The 27,382-nt window shown below is 38.4% G+C and overlaps 1 protein-coding gene across 6 annotated transcripts in view; it reads right to left on the bottom strand.

Annotated features, from left to right (window-relative positions):
- Positions 1-27,382, bottom strand: part of LOC127425793 (sodium/calcium exchanger 1-like) — an 80,884-nt gene that overhangs the window by 30,169 nt on the left and 23,333 nt on the right. For 3 of the 6 annotated variants that reach the window (XM_051672041.1, XM_051672040.1, XM_051672046.1), the window contains one exon: positions 331-437. The exons of the other annotated variants lie outside the window; for them this stretch is intronic. In XM_051672041.1, coding sequence (XP_051528001.1) covers positions 331-437 — 107 coding nt within the window. Of the gene's footprint in view, positions 1-330; positions 438-27,382 lie in introns of those variants that run through there. 6 annotated transcript variants of the gene reach the window in all.

Genomic DNA, 27,382 nt, shown 5'->3' with positions numbered 1-27,382 from the left:
CATTATTTTACCCTCTAATCTAAAACTGCTATTCTAAAAACCCTTGGGAAATTCCAGGTGGAAGCCATCGTGAATTATTCTCATTGCAACCCATGTCGACTCTCCATTTCTATTTTATTCATTTATCAATTTTGCTCTTAACGGAGCAATTAAAATGGGTCCTCCTCTTCAGAAGTCTTCAATCTTTTTAATTTCTCAGGTCAAAGATGCTATTGACAGAACTGTGATTGAAACATTTAATGATAATATTTGTAGCCTATATAAGTTTCGAACAATTCCAACTGAGCCCAGTAAATGACAGCACACTGGGGCAGTTTCGGGACGTCCCACCTTTTCTCTCACTCATTTCCACCAATTGTGGCTCTCCAATCTCCATGAAGAAGTTCTTATTCTTTTCATACTCCTCGTCATCGATTATATTGATCTGAATAGTTTTGCTGAAAGAGAAAGGGAGAGAAAAAGAGAGAGAGAGAACACAAGATTGCAGACGTGAGAGAGGCATGAAGAAAAGACAGTTGAAGATGTGAGGGGCAGAAGCATGCCATACAAATGAACAAAAAGCAAAGAAAAAAGCAAACTAAAAAAAGAAAAAGAATAGTTATTAAAGACTATTTATAACTCAATTAAAGCTGTATTTTTAGTGCATAAATCTGCAAGACACTAGTAGCTTTATTAAACAGGAAAGACTGGGGTTAGTTTCACACTATTTACTCCAGTAAATATTTCTCAGGGCAGGTTTTTTTTTTGGTGTGTCAAAAGTAAATTTCTGTATAGGCACATATCAAAAGGCAAAAAAAAAAAAAAAAGAAAAAAAGAAAAAAAAAAGCTACTAAACATTTTCATCATTATTACCTAGGAATAAAGATGCAGTTCATTAAACACATGTTGACCTTCAGTGACAACATGCCCCAGTGTTGTCAGCATATTGTCACACTATATGCAGTGCATTGTCATAATGGGAACCTGCCAGTAAATAATATATTACAGGCAATTAATGGCTTTTTGGCTACATAAACAGTAAAAACAATTCAAAAAAATTATGAATCCCAAACAATTCATAAAACATAAAAAATGTCAAATGTAACACAAAAATATAAACCATTGTTTTTGCTAACAGAAATTATAATGAATACATAGCATTAACCTATAACATTTAAAAAAAAAAAATAATAATTCACAACTTAGTCCCACTATCCACATATGTTGACATTAATTGTTAAGAAAACTATTTGGTCTAAAATGTTTTTTTGCATGTTTATTAGGAGCTATTAGTTACAAATCAAAAAGGGGAATGGATAATGCATTCTAAAATTAAAATGTAAAATTTTAAATACTTAAAGGGATAGTTCACCCAAAAATGAAAATTCTCTCATCATTTACTCCCCCTTATGCCATCCCAGATGTGTATGACTTTATTTCTTCAGCAGAAAACAAACAAAGATTTTCAGAAGAATATTTCCGCTCTGTAGGTCCATACAATACAAGTGAATGGTGGCCAGAACTTTGAAGCCCCAAAAAGCACATAAATGCAGCATAAAAGTAATCCACAAGCCCATAAATCCATAGATCCATGAAATCCATATCTCCAGAAGCGATATGATAGGTGTGGGTGAGAAAGAAATCTATATTTAAGTCCTTTTTTAATATACATTCTCCTCCCTTTCCCAGCAGGAGGCGATATGCACTGAAAATGCGAATGTGAAAGTTAAAGTGGAGATTTATAGTAAAAAAGGACTATCTGTTACTCACTCACATGTATCATATCACTTCTGAAGATATGGATTAAACCACTGGAGTCTTATTGATTACTTTTATGCTGCCTTTATATGTTTTTTGCGCTTCAAAGTTTTGGACCCTGTTGACTTGCATTGTATGGACCTACAGAGCTGAGATATTCTTCTATAAATCTTCGTTTGTGTTCTGCAGAAGAAAGAAAGTCACACGCATCTAGGATGGCTTGAGGGTGAGTAAATGATACGATTTTTTTCATTTTTGGGTGAACTATCCCTTTAAATAACATTAAAAAATAATACAATAATAAAAATAAAAAAATACAACCTGCATTGACCTGACCATTTTTTTAAAAAATACGTACAAAAATTCATATTAAATAAATAAATCAAATAAATACATTTGTCCTCTGAGAACAGTTATTTTGTTTATTTCATTTGTTTGTTTTTTTGTTTTTTTTTTTGGTTAAAGCTATTTTCATTATATAGTTGACACTTGTCTTGATTTATTTCAGTGTATGTTCCCTTGTTTATCCAAACAAAGGAACATATTTTAAAGGATAGAATTTACAAAAATTTTTTTTTTTTTTTTTTAAATAAAACACACAATACTCACGCTAGAGAAAAAAACATTTGCATAAAGGACTTTTGACTCAAAAGTCAAACAGCCCTTATGACAACATCCCCATGTGACAAGTAGCCCTGTTCTCCACATTTCATTGCCTAATATGTGGTCAGTCTGAATGAATTGTTGAACTGTACATCCTGTCTATGTTTATTCTGTTCCTGAACAGTAGAGATATGTCTTTTAACATTTTAGAGAGGCCAAAATGAAAGCATTTGAAAAAGTATCTCTGATAATTAGCAATGACAGCTGTGTTTACTGAAATAAACTAGTCTGAAAGCACTTTAAATGCTTCGGTCTTGCTTTGCGAATAATAAAATAACAGGCTCTTCTTCTCTCTTTCTCTAACTCTGTGTTCACCTAAAACACAAATGTCATTAGGTTTCGTAAAGCATTACACGAGTCACTTAAACGAACCAGTACGCAAAGAGAATCTACAGTATAATATTCATTAAAATCTCTCAGTTTACAAAAACTGTCACATGACCAAAATAAATGAGGCCAAACCTGGTCAGAGAATTGACAGAAAGCACAACCCTTTGAAATACTCTACCTATAAGAGCTCAAAATAAACCTTTTCTTCAGCTCACCCTGACACAAGATTTGATTTTTTTTTTTTTTGCCAGTAGCACAGAGGTTGTAAAAGCGTGATAGTAGGTGAACTACTTCAGGAAAGTTGACCAATCCTGTAGTGTGACATGCATCTTAAACTTTAGTATAATGCTTTTTTAATTATTATGCATGCAGCTTTTATGACCATATTAAATGAGAGACTATATGGAAGACTTGACTTCCACAAAACAAACCAAATCAGAGCAATACCAAAGACTGTTTAGCCTGAGACGGAGCACTCGTATTAAAATAAATGGGAGGAATTGGAATGCCCAAATATGGCGTGTGTAGAAAAGGAAGTCCCGTCTTACAGGTAAAAGAGCCAATTACCTTTCAGATACATACATCGCCTTTCAGTCAACTTGAGAACGCCCATGCGCGTTAGCTGGACCAGCATTTTTCTTTGCGTGATCTGAGCTAAAGAAGCATAATTTATGATATATTTTATGTCAAATTTAACTGCTTTCAATCAAGTACATAGGAGCTGTACTTGTATGCTTCTTGTATCCATAGAAAATAGCTGCCCAGGACACAATGATAAACAAAAGCACGTAGGCGAAAAAGTGCACAGTGCCTCTCTGTATACATCCTATAGATTTATGTAACTGTATTAGCTCCCGGCACACTCATGGTTTACAAGGCAGAGATGTAAAAATGCCTGACTACACTGCTGCACTGTTCTGTGTCTGTATAACAAGGCTGTGCAACAAAACCAGACAGCCTGTTAATATAATTTACTGAGCCCTAACGCTTTCTTTCTCACACTCTTTCTCTCCTGTTCACCCTCTACATTAATAGAAACCGACACGTAGTCTATCAATTCATTTTATGGACCAATCTGCAGGACAGCATTCCCGTGTTTTGATGATATCCAGAGGCACTTCATCTACTGGCAGAAATGCTTACCAAATATGGAGAGTAAACTAATGTGAAGTGCATGTGGATATTTCCCCTTTACACTGTTTATTCTCATATTACAGTTTCCATTAGAGGTCGTCCGATTAACATTTTGCAGATTAATTAGCTGCTTGTGCAACTATCGGTTATCGAAAATAATCTACGGCGATAGCCAAATTTCTGTCAATGCTTATAGACTAATGCACAATTATTGATACGGGATGTTATAAAAAGACACATATGAGGCACTGAACATTTATTTGCATAACCTTTATTGATTGTTGAGTTCATGTTGATTTTGACTGACGGCATCCCTTTATATTTTTATATAATACCAAAATACTGGAATACTGGACAATTATGACAAGTTATCGCTGATAAACTACTGTTGATGAATTACACATACAGTATTTATTTGCTTTTATGACAATATTCATTTTATAGTATTTATATTGTAATACATTGTAGGTGATTTCAGTACATATTTTGTTCCCTATCTGTCACTCACTCGACGTTGTGTCGATGTAGTGACACTAGGGGTCACTCTTGGGAGCCCCAAACACCTCTGCTTTTTGAAAAAAGGCCAATGGGAATTGCCAAGTGGAATTTGTATGCCACTTCCCTGGACATACGGGTATAAAAGGAGCTGGTATGCAACCACTCATTCAGATTTTCTCTTCGGAGCCGAGCGGTTCTATTCATTGAGCTGAATTCACCGAGTTCATTCACCTCGTCTGCTGGATTTACGGCGCATTTCAGCGGCTTCTCCCCCTCTGCACCCGTGGACTGCAGAGAACACCCCTGGGCACTTCGGCAGAACAACAAAGAGAGTATATTCTAAAAGAGTATATTTTCAACTCTAAAAGAGCGGCACACACATGAACATCTTTTTAAAGATGCCTTTCTGTTTGTTTGTTATTCCTGGTTGCGGTCGTTATCTCTCCGCTTCTGACGGCCACGATCGCTGTCTGGGCTCTGCCCACGTTTAGACTTTGTTCGTGGATGGGTCTTGTCCTCATTGTGAGAACATGACCATGACAACGTTGAGGTTGTGGCTTGCCTTCGTAAGAAAGAAAGCCACCCCAGCAGCTCCCCACCTTGGTCCTTCTACCTACGGGTATGAGGCCGCATCGGTTAGCACCGGGGTCGATTTGGGGACTCCAATGCGACCACCTCCGCCGGGTAACCCCCCCACGGACCTCCCATTCCTCAGCATGCTCACTTGCCCCGGTCGGGCTCTCGGATGAGACCGCCGGCTCATCTCAGGGCAAGTTCGACCTCTTATTCGGGGCCCGGGAAGACGATGAGTTATTGAGCGCAGCATCGGAGAGCGGGATCGTTCATTCTGATGCGGAGGCTTCGGCTGGACTTCCCCCTTCGGGCATGGTCACCCAGTCTCAGGCTGACGCGGAGATGATGGACATGCTTTCCCGGGCAGCCGCGAGCGTCGGGCTAGAGTGGAACCCTCCACTCTCCCCTGAACCCTCGCGGCTCGATGATTGGTTCCTGGACCCAGAGTGCCGCTCACAGCCTCACCCCGCCCCAGTTCCTTTCTTCCCGGAGGTGCATGAGGAACTGACAAGATCATGGGGGGCACCTTTTACCAGCCGGTCCCAATCTTTCAGCTCCCCCACTCTCACTACTCTCGATGGTGGGGCGGCCAAGGGGTATTCAGTGATCCCCCAGGTGCACTTGTGCCCGCAGAGTACCACCACCTGGCATGGGCGCCCGAAGCTCCCATCCAGGGCCTGTAGGTTTATGTTGTCTCTGATGGCTAAGGCCTATGGTGCCACTGGACAAGCCGCCTCTGCCCTGCACGCCATGGCTCTCCTGCAGGTACACCAAGCCAAGGCGCTAAAAGAGCTGCACGAGGGTAGTTCTGACCCGGGATTGATGCAGGAACTGTGCTCGGTGACGACCTCGCTCTCCGGGCGATGAAGGTCACAGCGTGGTCTCTTGGGCAGGAGATGTCCACCCTGGTGGTCCAGGAATGCCACCTTTAGCTCAACCTGGTCGACATGAGAGAGGCTGACAAGGCACGGTTCCTTGACGCCCCCATCTCCCAGGTTGGCCTGTTTGGTGACACCGTCGAGGACTTTGCCCAGCAGTTCTCGGCGGTGAAGCAGCAGACGGAGGCCATTCAACACATCCTGCCCTGGCGCGGCTCAAAACCCCGCCTGCTCGTTGCCAAGGGCGTCCTCCTGCAGCAACAGCACCGGCTCCGCCGCAGCCTGCCCCCACGGCCCAGCCCTGGCGTGGAGCCTACCGCAGGAAGCAGACGCCACCCGTCTCATGGCCGGCCACCAAGAACCCCAGGAAGGCTTCGAAGCGCCCTGAGATGGGTGACCCAGTGGCGAGGAGACCCACTTCTACAGAGCTGGTAGACTGACCACTCCATCCCCCGGTGGAGGGCCAGGAGGAGAATCTTTTGTTTCATTTTTCGCTGCATGCCCAAGAGGCTGCGGTACCCAAAACTTCAACAAAAGAGTGGATTCCTTGTTCTCTGGGTCACGTGTCAAGTGTGCACGGCTGTCGTCACAACCACCATCCACCGTCCCATTTTGGCAGGTTTGGCACTCCAGCGGCTGACCCCCCACCCCTGCGCGCCCAGCTGTGGCACAAACATGCCCACACCGGGTTGGTTCTGATGGACTGCGAGGATGATGTTCCTCCTCCCCCCTTCTCGACCAATCTTATGGTGGGTGTCAGGAGCCAGGTAAGTGCTTTGATGTTTCTGGACTCAGTACGGCCACAGGGATTGAGCCTCCTCGACATGGCACCTCAGGCTCCGTCCTGCCGCAAGGCCCCACCTGCCGGTACGTCCAACGTGATTATCCCCTTGGTCCTCCTTGCCCGGAGTTTGGACGCGTGCCTTGCGCTTTCCAACCCGTCGTGATGGCTGACCCGGACCGTCCGACTCGGCTACGCGATTCAGTTCGGCAGGCGCCCGCCCAGGTTCAGAAGTGTCCAATTCACCTTGGTGAAGGGTGAGAACACCGCTACCTTGTGTGCAGAAATGGCTACCCTTCTATGGAAGGGTGCGATAGAGCCTGTCCCTCCAGCCGAGTTGAAGAAAGGGTTTTACAGCCCCTACTTCATTGTACCAAAGAAAGGCGGTGGGTTGCGGCCAATCTTGGAATACTGAACCTCCCGTTCAAGATGCTGACGCAAAAATGCATTTTAGCGAGCGTCCGGCATCAAGATTGGTTTGCGGCGGTAGACCTGAAGGACACGTACTTCCACATCTCGGTTTTACCTCGACACAGACCCTTCCTGTGGTTTGCTTTCGAGGGCTGGGCATACCAGTACAAGGTCCTCCCCTTCTGCCTGTCCTTTTCCCCTCGCATCTTCAGAAAGGTTGCAGAGACAGCCCTTGCCCCGCTAAAGGAAGTGGGTGTCCGCATCCTCAATTATCTCGACGACTGGCAAATCCTGGCCCACTCTCGGAATGTGTTGTGTGCGCACAGGGACCTGGTGCTCACGCACCTCAGCCGACTGGGGCTTCGGGTCAACTGGGAAAAGAGCAAGCTCTCCCCGGTTCAGAGCATCTCTTTTCTCGGCTTGGAGTTGGACTCAGTCTCGATGATGGCGCGCCTCACGAACGAGTGCACACAGTCGGTGCTGAACTGTCTGAAGGCATTCAGACAGAAGACAGTGGTTCCACTGAAACTTTTTCAGAGGCTCCTGGGGCATATGGCATCTTCAGCGGTTGCCACACCGCTCGGGTTGATGCATATGAGACCGGGAAGCAAACAGGTCTACCTGTGCTTGACCGAATCGACTCCAAGTAACCAGGATGTTTCTCTTATGTGTTTGTGTGAGCAACTGGGAGCACAGACATTTCAAAATAAGGGTCTCAAGTGTATTTTGGACTTGTTAATCATTAAAAGTCCTGCGTTATGCACCCTATCTTTATTTTTTCTGGTTATAATTGTTATTTTGGTTGCACAAAAATTACATATGGGATTTCATAAATTTTGGACCCTTGTTCCCCACTTGTCACAGTAAGGAAAGACATTTTTTTTACATTCAATAAAAGCTGAGTTTCAGCTTTTTCCACCAACTTTATTGGTCTTTATTGCAAAATCCAATATCGGGCGACCTCTAGTTCCCAGTTCAGTCATTTAACACACCGCCCAAAACAATGATTCTTGACTAAATGAGTGGGGCTTAGATCAAGTATTCTGCTATTCACCTATAAATAAAAACAAAATAAAGTTATATAGTGAAGTTATATTATGAAGTGCTGTTTTAAATTGTTTTAACTGTACTGCCTTTGGTGCTTTTGATTAATAGTGTTTAGGAGACATATGCACACATTAGATGTCAGTGACAAATGTGACCTTAAATGTTAGTGTCATAATAAATGCCTGTGGCCGGAGCTGTAGTTGTAATCCAACAAAGAGCTTTGGGAGGTTTGTACACAACAGCACAAATGCGACTATGTTTTGAACAGTAAAGAGGCAGGGTTTACTCCAGACGAAGAAAGGCTGGACATCTAAACAGAGATATTACAGTAAGAATTTCACTTGAAAAAATTATTTTTAAACCAAGAATGCAAGAACAGAACAAACCTGCAGCACAGAGCGCCATCTTAGATAGACAGATAGATAGATAGACAGACAGACAGACAGACAGACAAATGGATGGACGGACAGACAGGTAGGTATGTAGGTAGGTAGGTCGGTGGGCGGGCGGGCGAGCGGACGGACGGACGGATGGACTATAGATAGATAGATAGACAGACGGACGGACGGACGGACGGACAGACAGACAGACAGGTAGGTAGGTAGGTAGGTCGGTGGGCGGACGGGCAGGCGTGCAGACGGATGGACGATATATAGATAGATAGATAGATAGATAGATAGACAGACAGACATTTTTTCTGTTGTATTATTTCTGTTTCTTTTAATGACTGGAGTTAATATAGCAAAATAAATTGAAGTTTGGTCTGTGTTTTAAGCCTTAATGTAACATTCACTCAAGGACCGAAAGGTTTACGTTAGAAAAGAGCAAATATATCAATGAGCAATGATACACTGAATTATGAAAATACTGTACAATATTATAAACCACGGCTACTTTTAGTGGCCCTTCACTTATCCGGTTGGTGAATGACCCATTTAAATCCTATTTAATGGCATCTCCACTCAAAAAGCCAATCAGCACCAGTGCTTTTTAAATCAGAAAGGCTTAGGCTTTTGACACTCAGATGTCGACTATGAGTTGGAATATTCATTAGCTGTTTTTTTTTCACAATGCAAAGAAGACCCATGGTTTAGTAAGCCTATTGAACAGATCTGGCTCGAATGGTAGGTAGGTTGGTGGGAGGGCGGGCGGGCGGACGGACAGATGGATGGACAATAGATAGATAGATAGATAGATAGATAGGTAGATAGATAGATAGACAGACAGACAGACAGACGGACGGATGGACGGACGGACGGACAGGTAGTTAGGTGGGTAGGTAGGTAGGTAGGTCGGTGGACGGGTGGGTGGATGGGTGGATGGATGGATGGATGATAGACAGACAGACAGACAGACAGACAGACAGTTAGATAGATAGATAGATAGATAGATAGATAGATAGATAGATAGATAGATAGATAGATAGATAGACAAAACCCCAAACAAGACTGCAGTGATAGAGTAAATTATACAGAAAATTCCAGTTTGTACATTCAAGGATAAGTGGAGATTTATGTAAAGATGTTTTAGTATTTATGTGCAATACATAACAGACCACATGCAGCCTAATAACTAATAAAAAAACACTTGATCTCAAGGGTCCTCTTAATACTTTAATTCTCTCTGGATTGTTCCAGATTAACATGAAATATTTACATCTCCCCAGAGACACTGTCATGGCTGCATCAGAGCGCTCCCAAAAATTCCCACTGCAGTCTGTGGTGTCTGCCAATAAGACTTATTATTTCTGTTTCTTTTAATGACTGGAGTTAATATAGCAAAATAAATTAAAGATTGGTCTGTGTTTTAAGTCTTAGTGTAACATTCGCTCAAGGACCGAAAGGTTTACATTAGAAAAGAGCAAATATATCAATGAGCAATGATACACTGAATTATGAAAATGCTGTACAATATTATAAACCACGGCAACTTTTAGTGGCCCTTCTCTTATCCGGTTGGTGAATGACCCATTTAAATCCTATTTAATGGCATCTCCACTCAAAAAGCCAATCAGCACCAGTGCTTTTAAAAAATAAGAAAGGCTTAGGCTTTTGACACTCAGATGTCGACTATGAGTTGGAATATTCATTAGCTGTTTTTTTATTTCCACCATGCAAAGAAGACCCATGGCTTAGTAAGACTATTGAACAGATCTGGCTCATATGGGTTTCAGGGTGAGCTCCTGCTGTGTATTGTTACCATAGTGAACAGAGCAAGCCAAGAACAGACTGTCACTTTCTTTTCCAAGAGCTGTAATGGGATGGTTTCCATTTTTCCCTCTGCCTTAACGTCTCTCTATAATTGCCTACTCTTCTACCAGTGATTACAATAGAATGCCATCTGATCACCATTACTTACAGACTAAATATAGTTGTTTATATAATGCAAATGTTAAAATGTATCACCTTACGAGTCATGCGCTATAGTAAATGTGTTTAGATGCAATAAGAAGGATGTACAGGTATAGTAACTTGACTCTATGATACCAGGTTGACTGTATATGTTATCACGTGCGCTAGAACAGTCTAATCCACTTACCCCATTAAAATTATTTAAGAAATCCTACAATGAAAGTAGGAAAAACCCCATCCACTAGAATGCAAAACATGACCTTAGATGTCAGTTTTATTTAACTGACTGGACTGTTTGTCATCAAAGCAACAGAAATAGATCATTTTCTTCTGACCTTACATCATCTGTCTGTTTTCTCTCTTGGGGCAACTGCAGACAGAGATTAAGGGGCATGAGAGCAGCTGAGTTCGGTTCAGTTTCCTCCGGCAGGAGAACTGCAGTATTTGCCCTAGGAAATGCTGCAAAATCCCAGAAGAGAACATCTCAAGAATCTCCCTTGACTCCAAGAATGTCTTCTTTGACAGTTACTTTCTTTGACTAGGTGAACCGTGTTGTTTATGCATTGCAGTGTTAATTGTGTCAACAAAATTACTGATGAAAATGTTCATTGATGAAGAATTTTTTGATTTGGTCAACGATTTTAACAACAAAATACTGTTGAAGAAGATACAATAAGAAAATAATACTGCAAGATATCAACAGTGCACAAACAGAAGAAGAAACATATAGAGAAACATCTGTTTTAGAAGAAGAAATATCTTGAAAGAATTGTTTCATACTATCCAATCCAGTAGTATAATTCAGAAGTCTAATAAATTATTCCATGAGACTCATGATTGTTCTGAAAGCATATGATAAGGTTTGATTAGAAACAAACTGAAATCTAATGTATTATTTAGTGAAAATGTTCACTGACCGTTGATTTCCTGTATGCGTTCATGATAGGGCTTGAGAGCAACAGTTCACGCAGACCCCTCACGGCATTGGGGCGTTCAAGCGAAAACTCGTTTCATTTATCTAAAAACAGGTCCTCCACAGCAAAAGTGACAACAAAACACAACACAGCTGCACACAAAACAGAGAACAGAACTTACTAAACATGTCGGAAGAGTTTATAGCTGAAGAATTGATGCATTTCTATGCCCAGCCTTATTTTATTGAAAGTTTTTCGACCAGTGCCAGTTCATAGTGGACGGAGTTACTCACACAATGCCAAAAATAGAAAACAAGCAATCGATAGAAAGTCCCGTTGTTTGTCACGGCTGGTTAGGACAAAAACTCTGATTACCATACAAAATATACCTTTTATCGCGTATCGTTTGACGTCAGGTTAGGACATGGTGTGACTGTGGCTGCCTGTAGTCTCCTCTATTGTTTCTGTGTAATTTCCGAATACTCCATTAAAAAAATAAGGCTGGGCATAGAATTGCATCAATTCTTTGACTACAAACTCTTGAGACAGGATTAGTAAATTCTGTTCTCTGTTTTGTGTGCAGCTGTGTTGTGTTCTGTTGTCACTATCGCTATAGAGGACCTGTTTTTAGATAAAAAAAAGTTTTTGCTTGAATGCCCCAATGTCACGACGGGGATGAGTGAACTGTTGCTCTTGTGCCCTATCATGAATGCACACAGATCAACGGTCAGTGAACATTTTCACTAAATAATACATTCGATTTTGTTTAGTTTTTCGTACCAAACCTTATCATATGCTTTCATAACAATCATGAGTCTCATGAAATAATTTATTAGACTTCTGAATTATACTTTTGTGTCCTTTTGAAGCTTGAAGAGGTGGTCACCATAAACTGCCATTGTATGACATCACTGAGCACATTTTATTTTCACAATTTCTCCCTTTGTGTTAAGAAAAAGACAGAAATTAATATAGGGTGATTACAACACAGGGGTAAGTAAACAACAACTGAATATTCATTTTTGGGTGGACTATCCCTTTAAAATTTTTATATTGCTTGTGCCACTCACAGCAGAGTGGAAAGAATCTACTTTGATGAGATTCATGCGAATACATTTACCATGTGAATGCGAACTGTTGCTAGCCAATTGTTAACAAAGAATAAATAGAATTTTAAAGCTGCACTACGTAAGATTTTTTGCCATTATTGATTGAGTACATAAACAATGAGTGTTTAAAACAATGTCCTTACCTTACCCCGATTCACTACTGTAAGCCTATAAAACGTATTTGTATTTTGAGCTGTCAGGTCAGAATTGGCACAAAATTGCTGGCTTATGACGTACATCCATGCGTCATTATGTCATGTCCGTAAACACAGGAAAGAAGAACTGGCTGTCTCATGTTCTGGCTGGAGAAACTACTTCAGAGACTATTTAGCACAGATGGGCCACTTCTATTAAAATGAATTGGAGAAATTGGAATGCCCAACAGTCAACAGATGTATAAAGAAAGTCCTGCCTTATAGGTAAAAAAGACTTTTAGATACAGATTTTGCCTGTCAATCAACTCGAGAACACGCATGCGCATTAGTTATACAAGCCAGGAAAAATTTGTTTTTTTTTTAGCGTTATCTGAGTTAACAAAGCACAATTTACGATACCAGTGTTGTGAGATTTTATTGCTGATTTGAAATATGTTCTTTAATAGTAATCTTGACCAACCGTTTAAGAGATTTCAGTGTTTCCCCATTCAATTAGATAGGAGCTGCACTGGCATGTCTGGTAATAGCATCCCGAGAGCATTCCAAAGATGGCCGACAGTGGACTGACTTGCTAGAAAGACATTGACTACGTTCAGTCAGTCACACTCACACAGTTCAGGACAACATTGCTGCAGTCTGGATAGATGTTTATCTGTTTTCCGTTTGGCAAAGTTGTTGTCTGGTAGGGTTGTTGAAGCTTATATTGCTTGTCATGCTTGTATGAATCGAACATTACTCGTGTGTTAACCGATCGTGATGTATCTACGTTGTCGGGGGACGTACTGTGACATGTTTACTAATATTTATGACTTCTGAAATTAACTTCTTGATACTGTTATATTGCATATTTAAGCATATTATTTTCATGTTTAATAAAGTATATTTTATCCCCATCATTATTGAATCCTTGTTTTATGTTTTTAGTTTACAGTGTTATTGTGTGCATTGCATAGACATACTATTGTAGTATTACGGTTCACTTGCAGTTTCAACTGGCGCTTCCATTAAAGTCTTATCAGCCATATCACGAGTTTCACCTCTTATATTTATAAGTGTAGTACAATACAAACCAAACACTTGAAAAATCAAATAAATAAAAAAACAGGTAGTGATTGAGTCCCCTGTTCTCTGTGTAAAATCACTTTGAGTGTAGTGTCAGAAAAGCATTATAAATGTAAAATTACCTCACTTTAATGCATCCTTTTTATACATGAGATTATTCACTATATCCACAAAATATATGTAATATTACAACTTACATCTGCACAGACAACAAAGCGAACGAACGGGTGAACTTGAACTAAGTTACACGCTAGTCAGAATGTGTAACTTGAGTTGTGAATATGTCGTTCCCTAAAAAGGTACAACACGCAATGCAATATCCTAAACAGCCTAAAACACATTAAATTAATAACTTTAAAGCATGACAATTTTAGAATATATTTACTTCTAAAAACTAGCAAATACTTCAGTATATTCATTATACAAAACTATTTCAAGAGCTCAGATTTTCACAATAAGGACAGTTTTTTTAATCTTTTATGTTTGATATTTGGTTTAGTACCATTTTTGTTTAGTTTATTGATATTTGGTATGGTTTTAAATATTTGGTTAAAGTTTAGTCTGTTATAGTCTGACAAGTGTTTTGTCATTTTGCATATTATCATCAACTTACATTTTATTTCTGTTGACTAAAATTATATGCTATATGCTATTTAGTAAAACTGACTAAAATGAATGAATATGACATGACAAAATATTTATTACATTTAAAGGACATTTTCATTAGGCTAAAACTATGACAAACAAAAATGGTGTAAAAATTAACACTGATGCATTGAATTAGTATCCAGACATTGTAAATTATTGTTACAATCCAAGTTATTGTTGGAGAGGAGTAACAAAAAGGTTAAAAGTGGAGAGATCAGGAGGTATCCCGGACAAGCCCCCAATTGTTACTCCTCCCCAACCCTAGACTGGGGTAGGTCTTAACATTATGCTAATGTTACCTCAGCACATGTTGTTTATTTAATCAATATACAGTATGCTGATATGTAATGTTTGAGTTACTGAGAGAACAGTTTTGATTTGTGTGTTGATATATTCGCAACTGAAACAGGAAATTGAGGCGGAATATTTTGAGGTGGGGTCTGTCCCTTTTTTTTTACAAAGCCAGTAGGCAGTTGGTATTAGGGAAGGAGATATTGTCATTATAGAGAGCATTTGATTGGACAAATATTTGGAGACGCCCATGAGTGCAAGATGAGTCATCAATAACTATTTTATATCCTATCTGTCTGTGTAGAAAGAAACAAATCAATATGTGCAAAGGTTTTGGAGTCTGTAATCCTCTCCAGGCTGTTTTTCATCAGGTTTATACAGTGCACTTGACAGCTGTGAAATGCCTACTGCTTCAGAAAGAACTTCCGCCAGCGCTTGGGGACAAAAAGACAGCGGGAAAAGAGTGTCAGACGAAATGTCAAACTCTGTTTAGCTGCAATCAGCTGACAGACACGAAGCATCAAACTGGGAATTTGGACCTCAGTTACATTTTGATAAATCAATGCTTCTGCTCCACACAAGACAAATTCTCAGTAAAATAAAATAAAAATAAAAGTGTGCAATGTCTTATCTAATTTTGTGAAGTGCTAATTCTGAGTTCAATTTCCGTGCCAGCGCAAAGCACAAAGCACAAGTGGGCGTGGGTGGGAGTGTTTGCGCTACCTGTGGGTGTATGATCACAAACTGTGTAAAATGTTTGGATTTGGGTGTTTAAATAGGATTTTTTGGCCACTTTGTTATTTTGATTATATTTTGATTTTGTTTGAAGTGTAATCTGAATTTAGATTTAGAACTTTGTTTCAATAATTGAATGTAATTTTTAAAGCTAAATCAACCAATAAAAGTGAAGTGTGTCAATATGATTAATAACACTTACATTCTTTATAATTTAACGGTCCTACATCCAAATCCTGGTGAGAACACATTTTCTATGCATATAAAAGGAGCGTGTCACTGTCATAGAAATATGCTTGACACCCAACAAGGGTTAACGCACAAAAGAACATAAGTCCACATTCCTATTCTTCTAATTCATTGCATAAAGCCCATTTACACTACCAACTTCTTATCAATGTGCTGTCTTTGTTTATATCACTGGTGGTTCTTGACAGGGATTTGACTATACAATAGGACGCAGACAGTGCAATAACCGGAGAAGAACCTCAGACCATTAGCGCTTTGCACAAAAAACCCTAAACTTCATGGCCATGCCCACTGACTTTGTGCGTATGTTTTATTGCATAACACCGCGTTTTGTGCTAGTGCTCTTAAAATAGGGCCCTACGTGTGCCAATCGGTTTATGATTACATTGTTTATGATTCTGTCCTGATAAAAGGAAAACCATCTAAGTTTACAAGGACTTACACATTGTCAACGCACTCATTGTAGTCCCAACGCAAATGGATTACCATTTTACACATTTAAATTAATTGCATGCAATGAAATTCAGTTCTGACAAAATGTTCAAGAATTGTGTTGCATTAGCTCATATTACTTAACTAAATGTAATAAGCAGAAAGAAAAAATTGTGATTATAATCTATGACATGTCTCCCTGTAATTACTTTATTTACTGACATCTTATCATGCTCAATTTCCTGTTCTTGTGATACAATCTCTCTCACTCTTTCACCCCAGTTTTCTCCCATTAGCTAAAATCTGAACTAAGCAATGACCTGTAATTTGTTGTATTAGAATAAACACAATCCAGCGTCTGAGTTTTAACATTCTGTATTATCTGGTATAAAGCATCACATAAGAATCAGTGTGACGTGTTAGTCTCCGGTAGATTATTCCTGGCATTAAGGCGAATATGGATGACTTATGGAATTTTGTGATTTCCAGGCAGTTTCTGAGGTGTGTAAAAGTGACCTTATTAACTTGTGAGAAGTCCCAAACCTCTATTATTTTGATTTCTGCAGTAAATATTGAATACACAATCGGTGTCCTTTGACCTGTAAATCAACTATGACCTGTTGGGCATGTACAGCAAGTACTTATTTTGAGCTCAGCTGGATGCCTTATCAAATGCATCTTCAGATATAGTACGTCAGCAACACCAATTCCCAACCCAACGTGACAAAGGCAGGAGGACAGATGGCCTATTTCAAAACCAGGTTACATTTCTAATCCTCTTCTTTTTGTATGCCATGTTCAACCTAATCTGTCCATTCAATGGCTTTAAGAATTGGAAAATCTTGTTATTTCTGGCTAACAAATCCAGGCTTGACAAAAGAACTAAACCACAGTGAAAATACAGAATGTCAAAATGAGCTCAAATGCCCCAGTCACACTAACTGCAATTGTATCGCGGGGCCTTCCCGCTGTTAATTAATATTCTATAGAGGAAAGCATTTGTACATAAATTGTGAAGAACCAAAAGCCAATGTAGTAAGAACTAAAACTCAGTATACAAGGCATGTTTTCCACACTGTTTTTCACTAAATGAACACAAGGAAGTATCATATTTAATCATTTTCATCTATATGTATTAATATAACAATATATAGTAATAGACAGCAAGATTTACCTACATATAATTTTTACTGAAACATTGCAGTACAGTACATGAAAAATATACTCCTCTTTGTCGAGCAAGTCACTGTCAGTGCGATTGGCCCTTGAGCCAATTTATGAGGGCAAAGATTAAACATTTATGGTAAATTGGTGGAATGGGAGCTAGGAATGGCTTTTATCATCAAAGCCTTGCGTTAATGCAAGCTGTCTATCCATTGAAGTATAATTAACCCGTGGTAAAATAATTCCATTTCTGCTTCTGATGGGATGTTGACATTCCCAGTCTAAAAATACTGAAAGTTCCTTAATAACATACTCTATCGTAATGTCCCGTCACATACATCACAGCCTGACAACAGTCAGCCATTGGATTTAGTCAGAAGTAATTTCTTTTTCAGCCTAAGGGACATCGCAGAGCAGCCGCTGCAATGCCTTCTAATAAGAATTCACAAATGTGATTACATTTGTCAGATTAGTATTTTTGAGGGGGAAGCAGAGAGTACATTATCACACTTTTCTCGCTTGTTCTAGTTGACACACGGTAAGGTATTCATTTCATAGTGTCATTTAAAGCAATATTCTGGGTTCAGTAAAAGTTACGATTTTGAAGTGTATGTATATATATATATATATATATATATATATATATATATATATATATATATATATATATATATATATACAGCTACCTTGGAGCTAAGAAGATTTAAAATGTTGAATGCAAAAAACTAATACACAGCAAAAATCTAAAAATAAATAAATAATAATAATAATAATAATAATAATAATAATTTAAAAAAAATTTAAAAAATGAAGGCATTTTTTTCCGCACTGTTTTTCACTAAACAAACTCAAAATAGAATGATATTTAATAATTATAATTGATATGCACCACTTCAAAAAAACATAGTAATAAACAATATTTACAAATGAGCAATACTTACCTTCATTTATATTTACTTAAACATTTTAATATATGAAAAATGCCATGTGGATATTTACGTGAACACTTTTTAGTTATCATGCAAACATACTGTTGAATCAGACTTCTGAATTCACTAAACTGACAATTTGAACTGATTCACAGAAATGCATCAAACTTAACAACACTACTGTATTTACTACTTAAGTTTAAATCAGAAACATGATTAAAACGTCTGTCTTAACATTCTCATTTACGTGAGTCACAACACCAGGGTTGGGGAGTAATGGAATACATGTATATGCAGGATTATGTATTTTAAATACTAAATATTAGTAACTGTTTTCCACTACAGTTACAACTGAAATCGTTGGTAATCACAATACAGTTACATTGAAAAAGTACTGAAGAGATTACTTTGCCTTTTATTATAATTTGTTTATTTTAATATTTAGTCTATTCAGTTGGAAAACATTTATCCATATTAATTATCCATATTAATGATGCAATCTGAGGAGCGTTTGAACAGCGGTGAAACACTTTCTTATGATTTCATTCATACGAGCGCTTTCACACCGTTGTGAGTGAAAAGGTGGATATGATGTCATTGAGGAACGTTCCCTTAGGAGCTTAATAGAGGAGCTACATCGTGTTTCTACAGATTAACGCTTTGACAGATGAAACATAAATCCAATAAATACACGATTACATGTCTTGCCAATGTTATTTATGCGGTTAGGGTATTTTTACAAGAAATGCTAACCAATGTAGCCTTTAACATCGTATAGAAAACTACAAATAATATATTTTCTGCCTCGTTCTATGAACTGAATCCACATACGATCAGAAAAGGAGGTTGTTGTGAACACTCAGTGGGGTTTTGAAGTAAGTTTGGAGCAGCAGAAATAGTTAATCTTGTGTAAATTGTCATGTGAACATTTAGCTTTATGCTAAGCTAAAATGCTATTTCTTGTCTTTACATGCATCTGTTACCAGGCGCGATTATACATTACTGACCTTGAGTAATCTAACGGAATAAGTTACAAATGACATTTTACAGCAAGTATTCTGTAATCTGTAGTGGATTACTTTTTAAAAGTAACCATACTTTTACTTAAATTTATCCTTCAACTCACAATTAGGCTGCTATAGTTAGGTCTGCTGGAACCAGAAACATCCATCATGATCTATAACTCTGCATAAAATTGAATGGCATCTATGCTAATATTATTCTATTTGTTTCCATGTCTCAACCTCAGGATTCATATCCCAACTCCAACTGTAAGACATCAGATACTTCATATGTCACTGCCTGAACCTTGGACTTGGGATGGACTCCACTGAACCTCACTGAAATGACCTGCAGGTTGAACTGCGATGCACCTTGTCATTGATCTCTGCCTGCATCACCTTTGTCTATTGACGGACTACACTCTTGAAATGGAATACATAGACTATCAATAAACTGCCAACAAAACTCTTCATCAGCCAACTAACAAAGGACAATGCATCTATGTGAACTTCTGCAGTAAATCCAGGATGAACTTCAAAGACATTAGTCATTAATAAAAAATCTTTCTCTTTTTTATTTTTAAAACACTGGACCTTGACGCTTACTTAATTTACACATTTAAAACCATGACTTGCTCTGCACATAAATAATACTGGCATGCTGTTTAGTCAGAGGGGAACTGGCTCCCACAGTGAGTCTGGTTTCTCCCAAGGTTATTTTTCTCCATTAAACAACATCTTATTGAGTTTTGTGTTCCTTGCCACAGTCGCCTTCAGCTTGCTCACTGGAGTTATAAATACAATTATTATTTAATTATTACATTTCTATACACATTTTACAGTCATATTTAATCAGACTCCACAATGATGACTCCAAGACTTTATAGATATTACAGTATCATTTTTTGTTTTTGTTTTTGTTAAAGCATGATTTCCTGTTAAGCTGCTTTGAAACGATGTATGTTGTGAAAAGCGCTACACAAATAAAAATGACTTGACTTGACTTACCAACCTTGCACAAGACAAGGATCGCAAAACTAGTCCATTGACACGGTCTTTAGGAAACTTAATGGCTAAATAAAAGCAAATTAAACTCACATTGCCAGCAAAATCTTTGCGGATATATTGCACAGCCCTGTACTGCAGTATTTGCCTCTTTTGCATGTGGCATAGCTTTACTAAACAACACCAGATTATAGAAAATGTTGCATCCAAAACTGAGCTAAGCAACTTGTTAAAAAGTGGATTTAAGTGGAAAAACTCATTTCCCCCTTAAATACTCACTGTAGAGTTGATAAAGTCCATGCACAAAACTGGCCTAGCACAGATCAGAACAGACGCAGAGGAAGTGTAATGGAAATAACAGCACTTCAGAAAACAAGGCCTATTCCTGGATACACTTGAGAGGGTATTATTTTGGGCTATTTAAATGCAATCTGTGCTCCTCCACAGCAAACTAGCAAGGCCTTTGACGAGGATAGTGACAGTGACAATAATGAGAGATGATAATTAAAGCCACATATTTTCCCTCTACCTCACACCCTCACCCCTAAGCGTTTAAAAAAAAAAGTCTCAGGCAGGAAGCTTGACAGAGAGAATGACAACAAAGTCTAAACTTCTGCTGCTGAAATCAAGCTGTGCTTACCGAAATTGTAATCACTGCCCCCAGTGGCCGAAGCTGGAAGTGTTGTTAAACGTATGGGCACATGTGAGCTCCAGTTTCCCAGTGAACTGTCCACAGAGTGGCACCAAAAGCGAGTTGTATTTTTAGTTGCAATTTATGTTATGCAGTCCATATTTTAATAACCATATGTCCGAACCCAAAATCCCAACCCAAAATTAATTTTAGAGTGAAAATGCAACCTCAGAATCACTCAGTGTTGTTTATATGACCGTGATTGCTTCCTGGTCCCCACGGGACAAGAACAGGTCCCTGAGGCTGCTCAGTAGTGCTAGCAGAAAATGTGTTTTAAACGCTCATTTTTTTGTCCACGTCTAATACATTATTCAAAAATGCAATTAAAACAAAACATTTACTTGAATACACCTCTTCTATGATGACCATGCTTTCTATTACTGAGGGGGAGGCTTAAAGTAAAAAATGTCATGTGGTGCAACCAACATATAGGTAGAAATTTTGTCGTCATGTGACAGAAATCATAAAACAGAGAAGATCTCTTTAGACCCACAAGACTGTGTGTGAAGATTTAAAAACAAATCACTATTTTATCATATTTTAATGAGAAGACACATTTGGTTCAGGTCATTTGGTGCAACCATGAGAAAACTTCTTGATATTCTTGACTTAAAAATTCATGATATTTGTAAAAAATATTTTTCACATTGAAACATATGTTTAAAACTTTTTGGAAATTAATGATGAAGTGATGAAGTAATGATGTATTCAAGGTGTAAGGAAACTATTTTAATACTTTTTACTTGATGGTTGCACCACATGACACTTTTAAAGTCATTAAATCAATTTGTTTGTACAGAATGCTCTAAATGTTTTCCAAACAACTTGTAAATAAAAAAAAAACATGAACTCAAAGATTACATGTCTACCAACCTGACACGTCTTTTAAACCAGATTTTTAAAATATTTCTAATTTTTATCACCTCGGACAACCTTATTTGTCAATGACCCGTTAAACATCTGAATAGAGGCCAACAATTCTAGGGGATGCAGTTTATCAGTAGTTCGGAGAGTTTAGTTGTGTTACATTTATGTATCAGATGTTTGTCCTAAAGAGATATACAAATATGAGACAAATGTTGACATAGAGCTATAAAAGTAATCTAGACTAAACAAAACAAAAAAGAAGCATAGCCCAGAAAATTGGGTCCAGGAAGAATTGGATGAGTAATGTTTGAGATTTCTGACTTTTTCTGTGACTTTAGTATCTTAGCAAAAAAAAGCACAGTTTGAGCTTTGTTGTACATATTGGGTATAACCTCCTGAGATCCGAGCTTAACGTTTCTTATTTACGTTTTCCCTTTTTTATTTGTAACTAGTAGCACCTAATAAACATGCAAAAAAAAAATAATAAAAAAAAAACATTCTAGAGCAAATAGTTTTCCTGAAAATTGATGGCCACATATGTGGACAGCGAGATTAAGTTGTGAAATTTTAAATAATACAAAGCTAAAAAAATCTGTTTTTTTTTAATCAAATTGTTTATTATGTTTCCAGGAGTGTTAATTATTCATGTTTTTGAGACGTTACAGACATTACATCAGAAATTAGCATAATTAATTCTGACCAGCATCATCCAGTCACTGCCAACCATGTTATATTATCATGTTTGGCTATAGGATGCTCCCTTGCTCCCTATTTAGTGAATGACTTAACCTCCAGTGTGCTGTCTGTCTGCTCTGGTCTCAGAACAGTTTGAAATGCACCTTATTTTCATCCTAACTCCATATAAAGCCTCTGAAAGCAACATTTTACAGCTTTTGGATGAACCCATTGATTCTCAATGTGATAATGCACAGTGAATATAGGATTTCTAAGGAAATTATGCGCTGAAGTACACATTAGTGTACATTGTGTTTAACAGCATGGCGTTTCACGATAAATCGATGAAATTTTTAAATGGCATATCGGATGAAACTAGAGACGCTTTTGACTCAAACAGGTTTCAAAGTAAAACTTAATTAGGTTTCTTACCAGATGTAGTTTTGTTGCCGCCTCTCCCAAAGACAAACTCCGCTGTGAACAGCACCATGTTGTTTTGTCACATGACTTGGTGCTTCGACAGTTCAACCCTTTACTGACAACCCAGAGTCTTCTGAACTGAGATCAGTCGGTTTAAAATAATTTCAATTATGCGCTGCGTATTGCAAAGCCAAAATGTCCACGCATGTGCACGCAGGGTCGCACAAGGTTAAGTTTTAGCATAGGGAGGTCCATTTTGTTGATTTAAAACTCGACAGAGCATTAACCTTAAAAACAAATCTGTTTGGGAGTACAATTAACTTGCTTTTACCACCACAGTGACATTTCACCTCAGAACTGCCGCGCAATGTCATTTTGCAATAATGTCGCCACAGTCATGTAATTTTCATGACATCAGGCTGAAAAAGTCTCCCTTTTTTCCTCCATTTAATTGCTGTCCAGGAGAAACAACTGAGTTATTAAAAGAGGTCTATGTGATTTTTTGTCTTTCATATGGGAATGCCTCATTGCAGAATGGTTTTTATGAGCTAATATTATAACATTGTGAAGTAATTCAAGGGTGAGGCCTTATGTAATGTAATTGGTGTCGACAGATTAGCTGTTGTTTAGTGTGCTGTATGTTTTGCTGTGTGTAGCTGCAGTACTGTATATCACACTGTAAATGGACCAGAGAGCAGATCCATGTCTCTAAGGCTATAAAGGTTATGGGGGATTTGAATTCTCCTTTCTTCCCATGTATGTTTAATTTTAGACAATTTCCTTCTCTAACATGTGCATAAACATGGTAGTCTGTCAATGTTATCTATTTTTCCATGATTTGCAGGAGGATATTTCTCATCATCCCGTCTGCCCTTCTGTTGCTGTGAGGTTAAAGTCATGGAAAATGCATCAAGGAGTTTCAAAATACAGTTGTGCTCAAAAGTTTGCATACTGTACCATTTTTAAAGAAAACATGAGTGAGCAGGCAAAACACATTTCTTTTATTTCTTATGGGATTCATATTCAACTGTAGGTTATAACAGAATGGCACAATCATAAAACAAAACATGACAACAAAGAAAAAAACGAAATGACCCCTGTTCAAAAGTCTGCATACCCTTAGTTCATAATACTGTGTATTGCCCCCTTTAGCATCAATGACAGCGTGCAGTCTTTTGTAATAGTTGTCTATGAGGCTCCAAATTCTTGCAGGTGGTATAGCTGCCCATTCGTCTTGGCAAAATGCCTCCAGGTTATACAAAGTCTTTGCTTGTCTTGCATGAACCACACGTTTGAGATCTCCCCAGAGTGGCTCGATGATATTAAGGTCAGGAGACTGTGATGGCCACTCCAGAACCTTCACCTTTTTCTGCTGTAACCACTGGACGGTTAACTTGTCCTTGTGCTTAGTGTCACTGTCATGCTGGAAAGTCCAAGAGTGTCCCATGCGCAGCTTTCGTGCAGAAGAATGCAAATTGTCTGCCAGTATTTTCTGATAATATGCTGCATTCATCTTGCCATTAATTTTCACAAGATTCCCCGTGCCTTTAGAGTTCACACCCCCCCAAAACATCAGTGAGCCACCACCATGCTTCACAGTGGGGATGGTATTCTTTTCACTATAGGCCTTGTTGACCCCTCTCCAAACATAGCGCTTATGGTTGTGACCATAAAGCTCTATTTTGGTCTCGTCACTCCAAATTACAGTGTGCCAGAACCTGTGAGGCGTGTCAAGGTGCTTTTTTGTGGCATTGGCACAGTAAAGGCTTCTTTCTGGCAACACGACCATGCAGCTCATTTTTGTTCCAGTATTGTCGTATTGTGCTCCTTGAAACAACCACACTGTCTTTTTCCAGAGCAGCCTGTATTTCTCCTGAGGTTACCTGTGGGTTTTTCTTTGTATCCCAAACAATTCTTCTGGTTGAGGCTGAAATCTTTCTTGGTCTACCTGACCTTGGCTTGGTATCAAGAGTTCCCCGAATTTTCCACTTCTTAATAAGTGATTGAACAGTACTGACTGGCATTTTCAAGGCTTTGGATATCTTTTTATATCCTTTTCCATCTTTATAAAGTTCCATTACCTTGTTACGCAGGTCTTTTGACAGTTCTTTTCTGCTCCCCATGGCTCAGTATCTAGCCTGCTCAGTGCATCCACGTGAGAGCTAACAAACTCATTGACTATTTATACACAGACACTAATTGCAATTTAAAAAGCCACAGGTGTGGGAAATTAACCTTTAATTGCCATTTAAATCTGTGTGTGTCACCTTGTGTGTCTGTAACAAGGCCAAACATTCAAGGGTATGTACATTTTTGATCAGAGCCATTTGGGTGATTTCTGTTACCATTATGATTTAAAAAGGAGCCAAACAACTATGTGATTACAAATGGCTTCATATGATCACTATCCTTAAATAAAAGAAATAACTGTTTTGCATGATCAGTCATATTTTCAAAATCAATGCCAAAATTTCACAATTTCTGCCAGGGTATGCAAACTTTTGAGCATAACTGTACATTACTTTTATTGAAAGAATGTGTGGAACTTTCATGAAGCATTTTGTTTAGAAGGGAAAGCTGTTCTGACAGAGAATAATTGAGCCATAACACAACAGAAATAAACATTCTCCGACCCTGAGCTTTTTCTACACCCAACAACAACGTGCCAAATAACCGTTTACAGTCTTCATCACTCTCAGTAAGAAATTCAGCAGAGATTTTCCAAGGCGAATTTATAGTTCATGCTGAACTTGTCTGATGAGGATGCTTAAAGTATCATAATTTTTTTTTAGTACCACTTACAGGAATATTCCGGGTTCAATACAAGTTAAGCTCAACTGACAGCATTTGTGGCATAATGTTGATTACCAAAAAAAAAAAAAAGTGAAGTGGTCAAATGGTGACCAGCTACACAACCTAAAATACTGTATGCATCTTCCCTTAAACATTTATATACTGTACACTTTCAATCAAAATCTTGATGCTGATTTTAAAAAAATCCATAGACGCATTATGCACCAACTACCTATATATCATACCATCTAATACCATCACTGCCACAGTACTTTTTGTAAGGGTACTTTGTAAACAGAAACACTGTTTTCTTTGTCCTCTAAAAATCTCCATCACTCAGTATATACAGTTTCCATCAAGAATGAGTAAACTAAACTAAACAGGCAGAAGTAATACTAAGATATTCAGCTAGATTAAAAAGAACAAACTCGCCTTTAGGGGACACCGGGGGTTGTTCTGATGGTGGCCAACTACTGATTCATGCCATCAACCCAAAAAAAGCACATTTTCCATGTTTAATCAAATTGTCATGTCCTCTCTTAAGAGGAAGAACATTCTAGAATGGTGTCTTAATTTACACTTTAATGCGATGCCAATAATATTACGTAAAGCTACAAAACCCACCCGCTACTTCCTCAAAGGCTTGAAGATGCGACATACAGTATTTAACCCTTTAAGCTCTGAAGGTATTTTATAAAAAATGTCCTGCTTCAGCGGCATGCCTAAAATTAAAGGCTTATAACTCTACAAATTTTTTTTTTTTTTTTAAATGACCAAATGATATATTTGGTATCACTTAAAAGAAAACGTTAAAAAACAATTTATGATATCGATTATGATAAATTATGAGACTCTCAGTCTAAGTTTTTTCCCCTTATTTTTCTGATTTGACATTATACAGGTGCATCTCAATAAATTAGAATGTCGTGGAAAAGTTCATTTATTTCAGTAATTCAACTCAAATTGTGAAACTCGTGTATTAAATAAATTCAATGCACACAGACTGAAGTAGTTTAAGTCTTTGGTTCTTTTAATTGTGATGATTTTGGCTCACATTTAACAAAAACCCACCAATTCACTATCTCAAAAAATTAGAATACATCATAAGACCAATAAAAAAAACATTTTTAGTGAATTGTTGGCCTTCTGGAAAGTATGTTCATTTACTGTATATGTACTCAATACTTGGTAGGGGCTCCTTTTGCTTTAATTACTGCCTCAATTTGGCGTGGCATGGAGGTGATCAGTTTGTGGCACTGCTGAGGTGGTATGGAAGCCCAGGTTTCTTTGACAGTGGCCTTCAGCTCATCTGCATTTTTTGGTCTCTTGTTTCTCATTTTCCTCTTGACAGTACCCCATAGATTCTCTATGGGGTTCAGGTCTGGTGAGTTTGCTGGCCAGTCAAGCACACCAACACCATGGTCATTTAACCAACTTTTGGTGCTTTTGGCAGTGTGGGCAGGTGCCAAATCCTGCTGGAAAATGAAATCAGCATCTTTAAAAAGCTGGTCAGAAGAAGGAAGCATGAAGTGCTCCAAAATTTCTTGGTAAACGAGTGCAGTGACTTTGGTTTTCAAAAAACACAATGGACCAACACCAGCAGATAACATTGCACCCCAAATCATCACAGACTGTGGAAACTTAACACTGGACTTCAAGCAGCTTGGGCTATGAGCTTCTCCACCCTTCCTCCAGACTCTAGGACCTTGGTTTCCAAATGAAATACAAAACTTGCTCTCATCTGAAAAGAGGACTTTGGAACACTGGGCAACAGTCCAGTTCTTCTTCTCCTTAGCCCAGGTAAGACGCCTCTGACGTTGTCTGTGGTTCAGGAGTGGC

Source organism: Myxocyprinus asiaticus, chromosome 35 (genome assembly GCF_019703515.2).
Source record: "Myxocyprinus asiaticus isolate MX2 ecotype Aquarium Trade chromosome 35, UBuf_Myxa_2, whole genome shotgun sequence".
NCBI lineage: Eukaryota > Metazoa > Chordata > Actinopteri > Cypriniformes > Catostomidae > Myxocyprinus > Myxocyprinus asiaticus.
The sequence above is the reverse complement of the archived record's forward strand: the minus strand, read 5'-3'. Positions and strand labels throughout refer to the sequence as shown.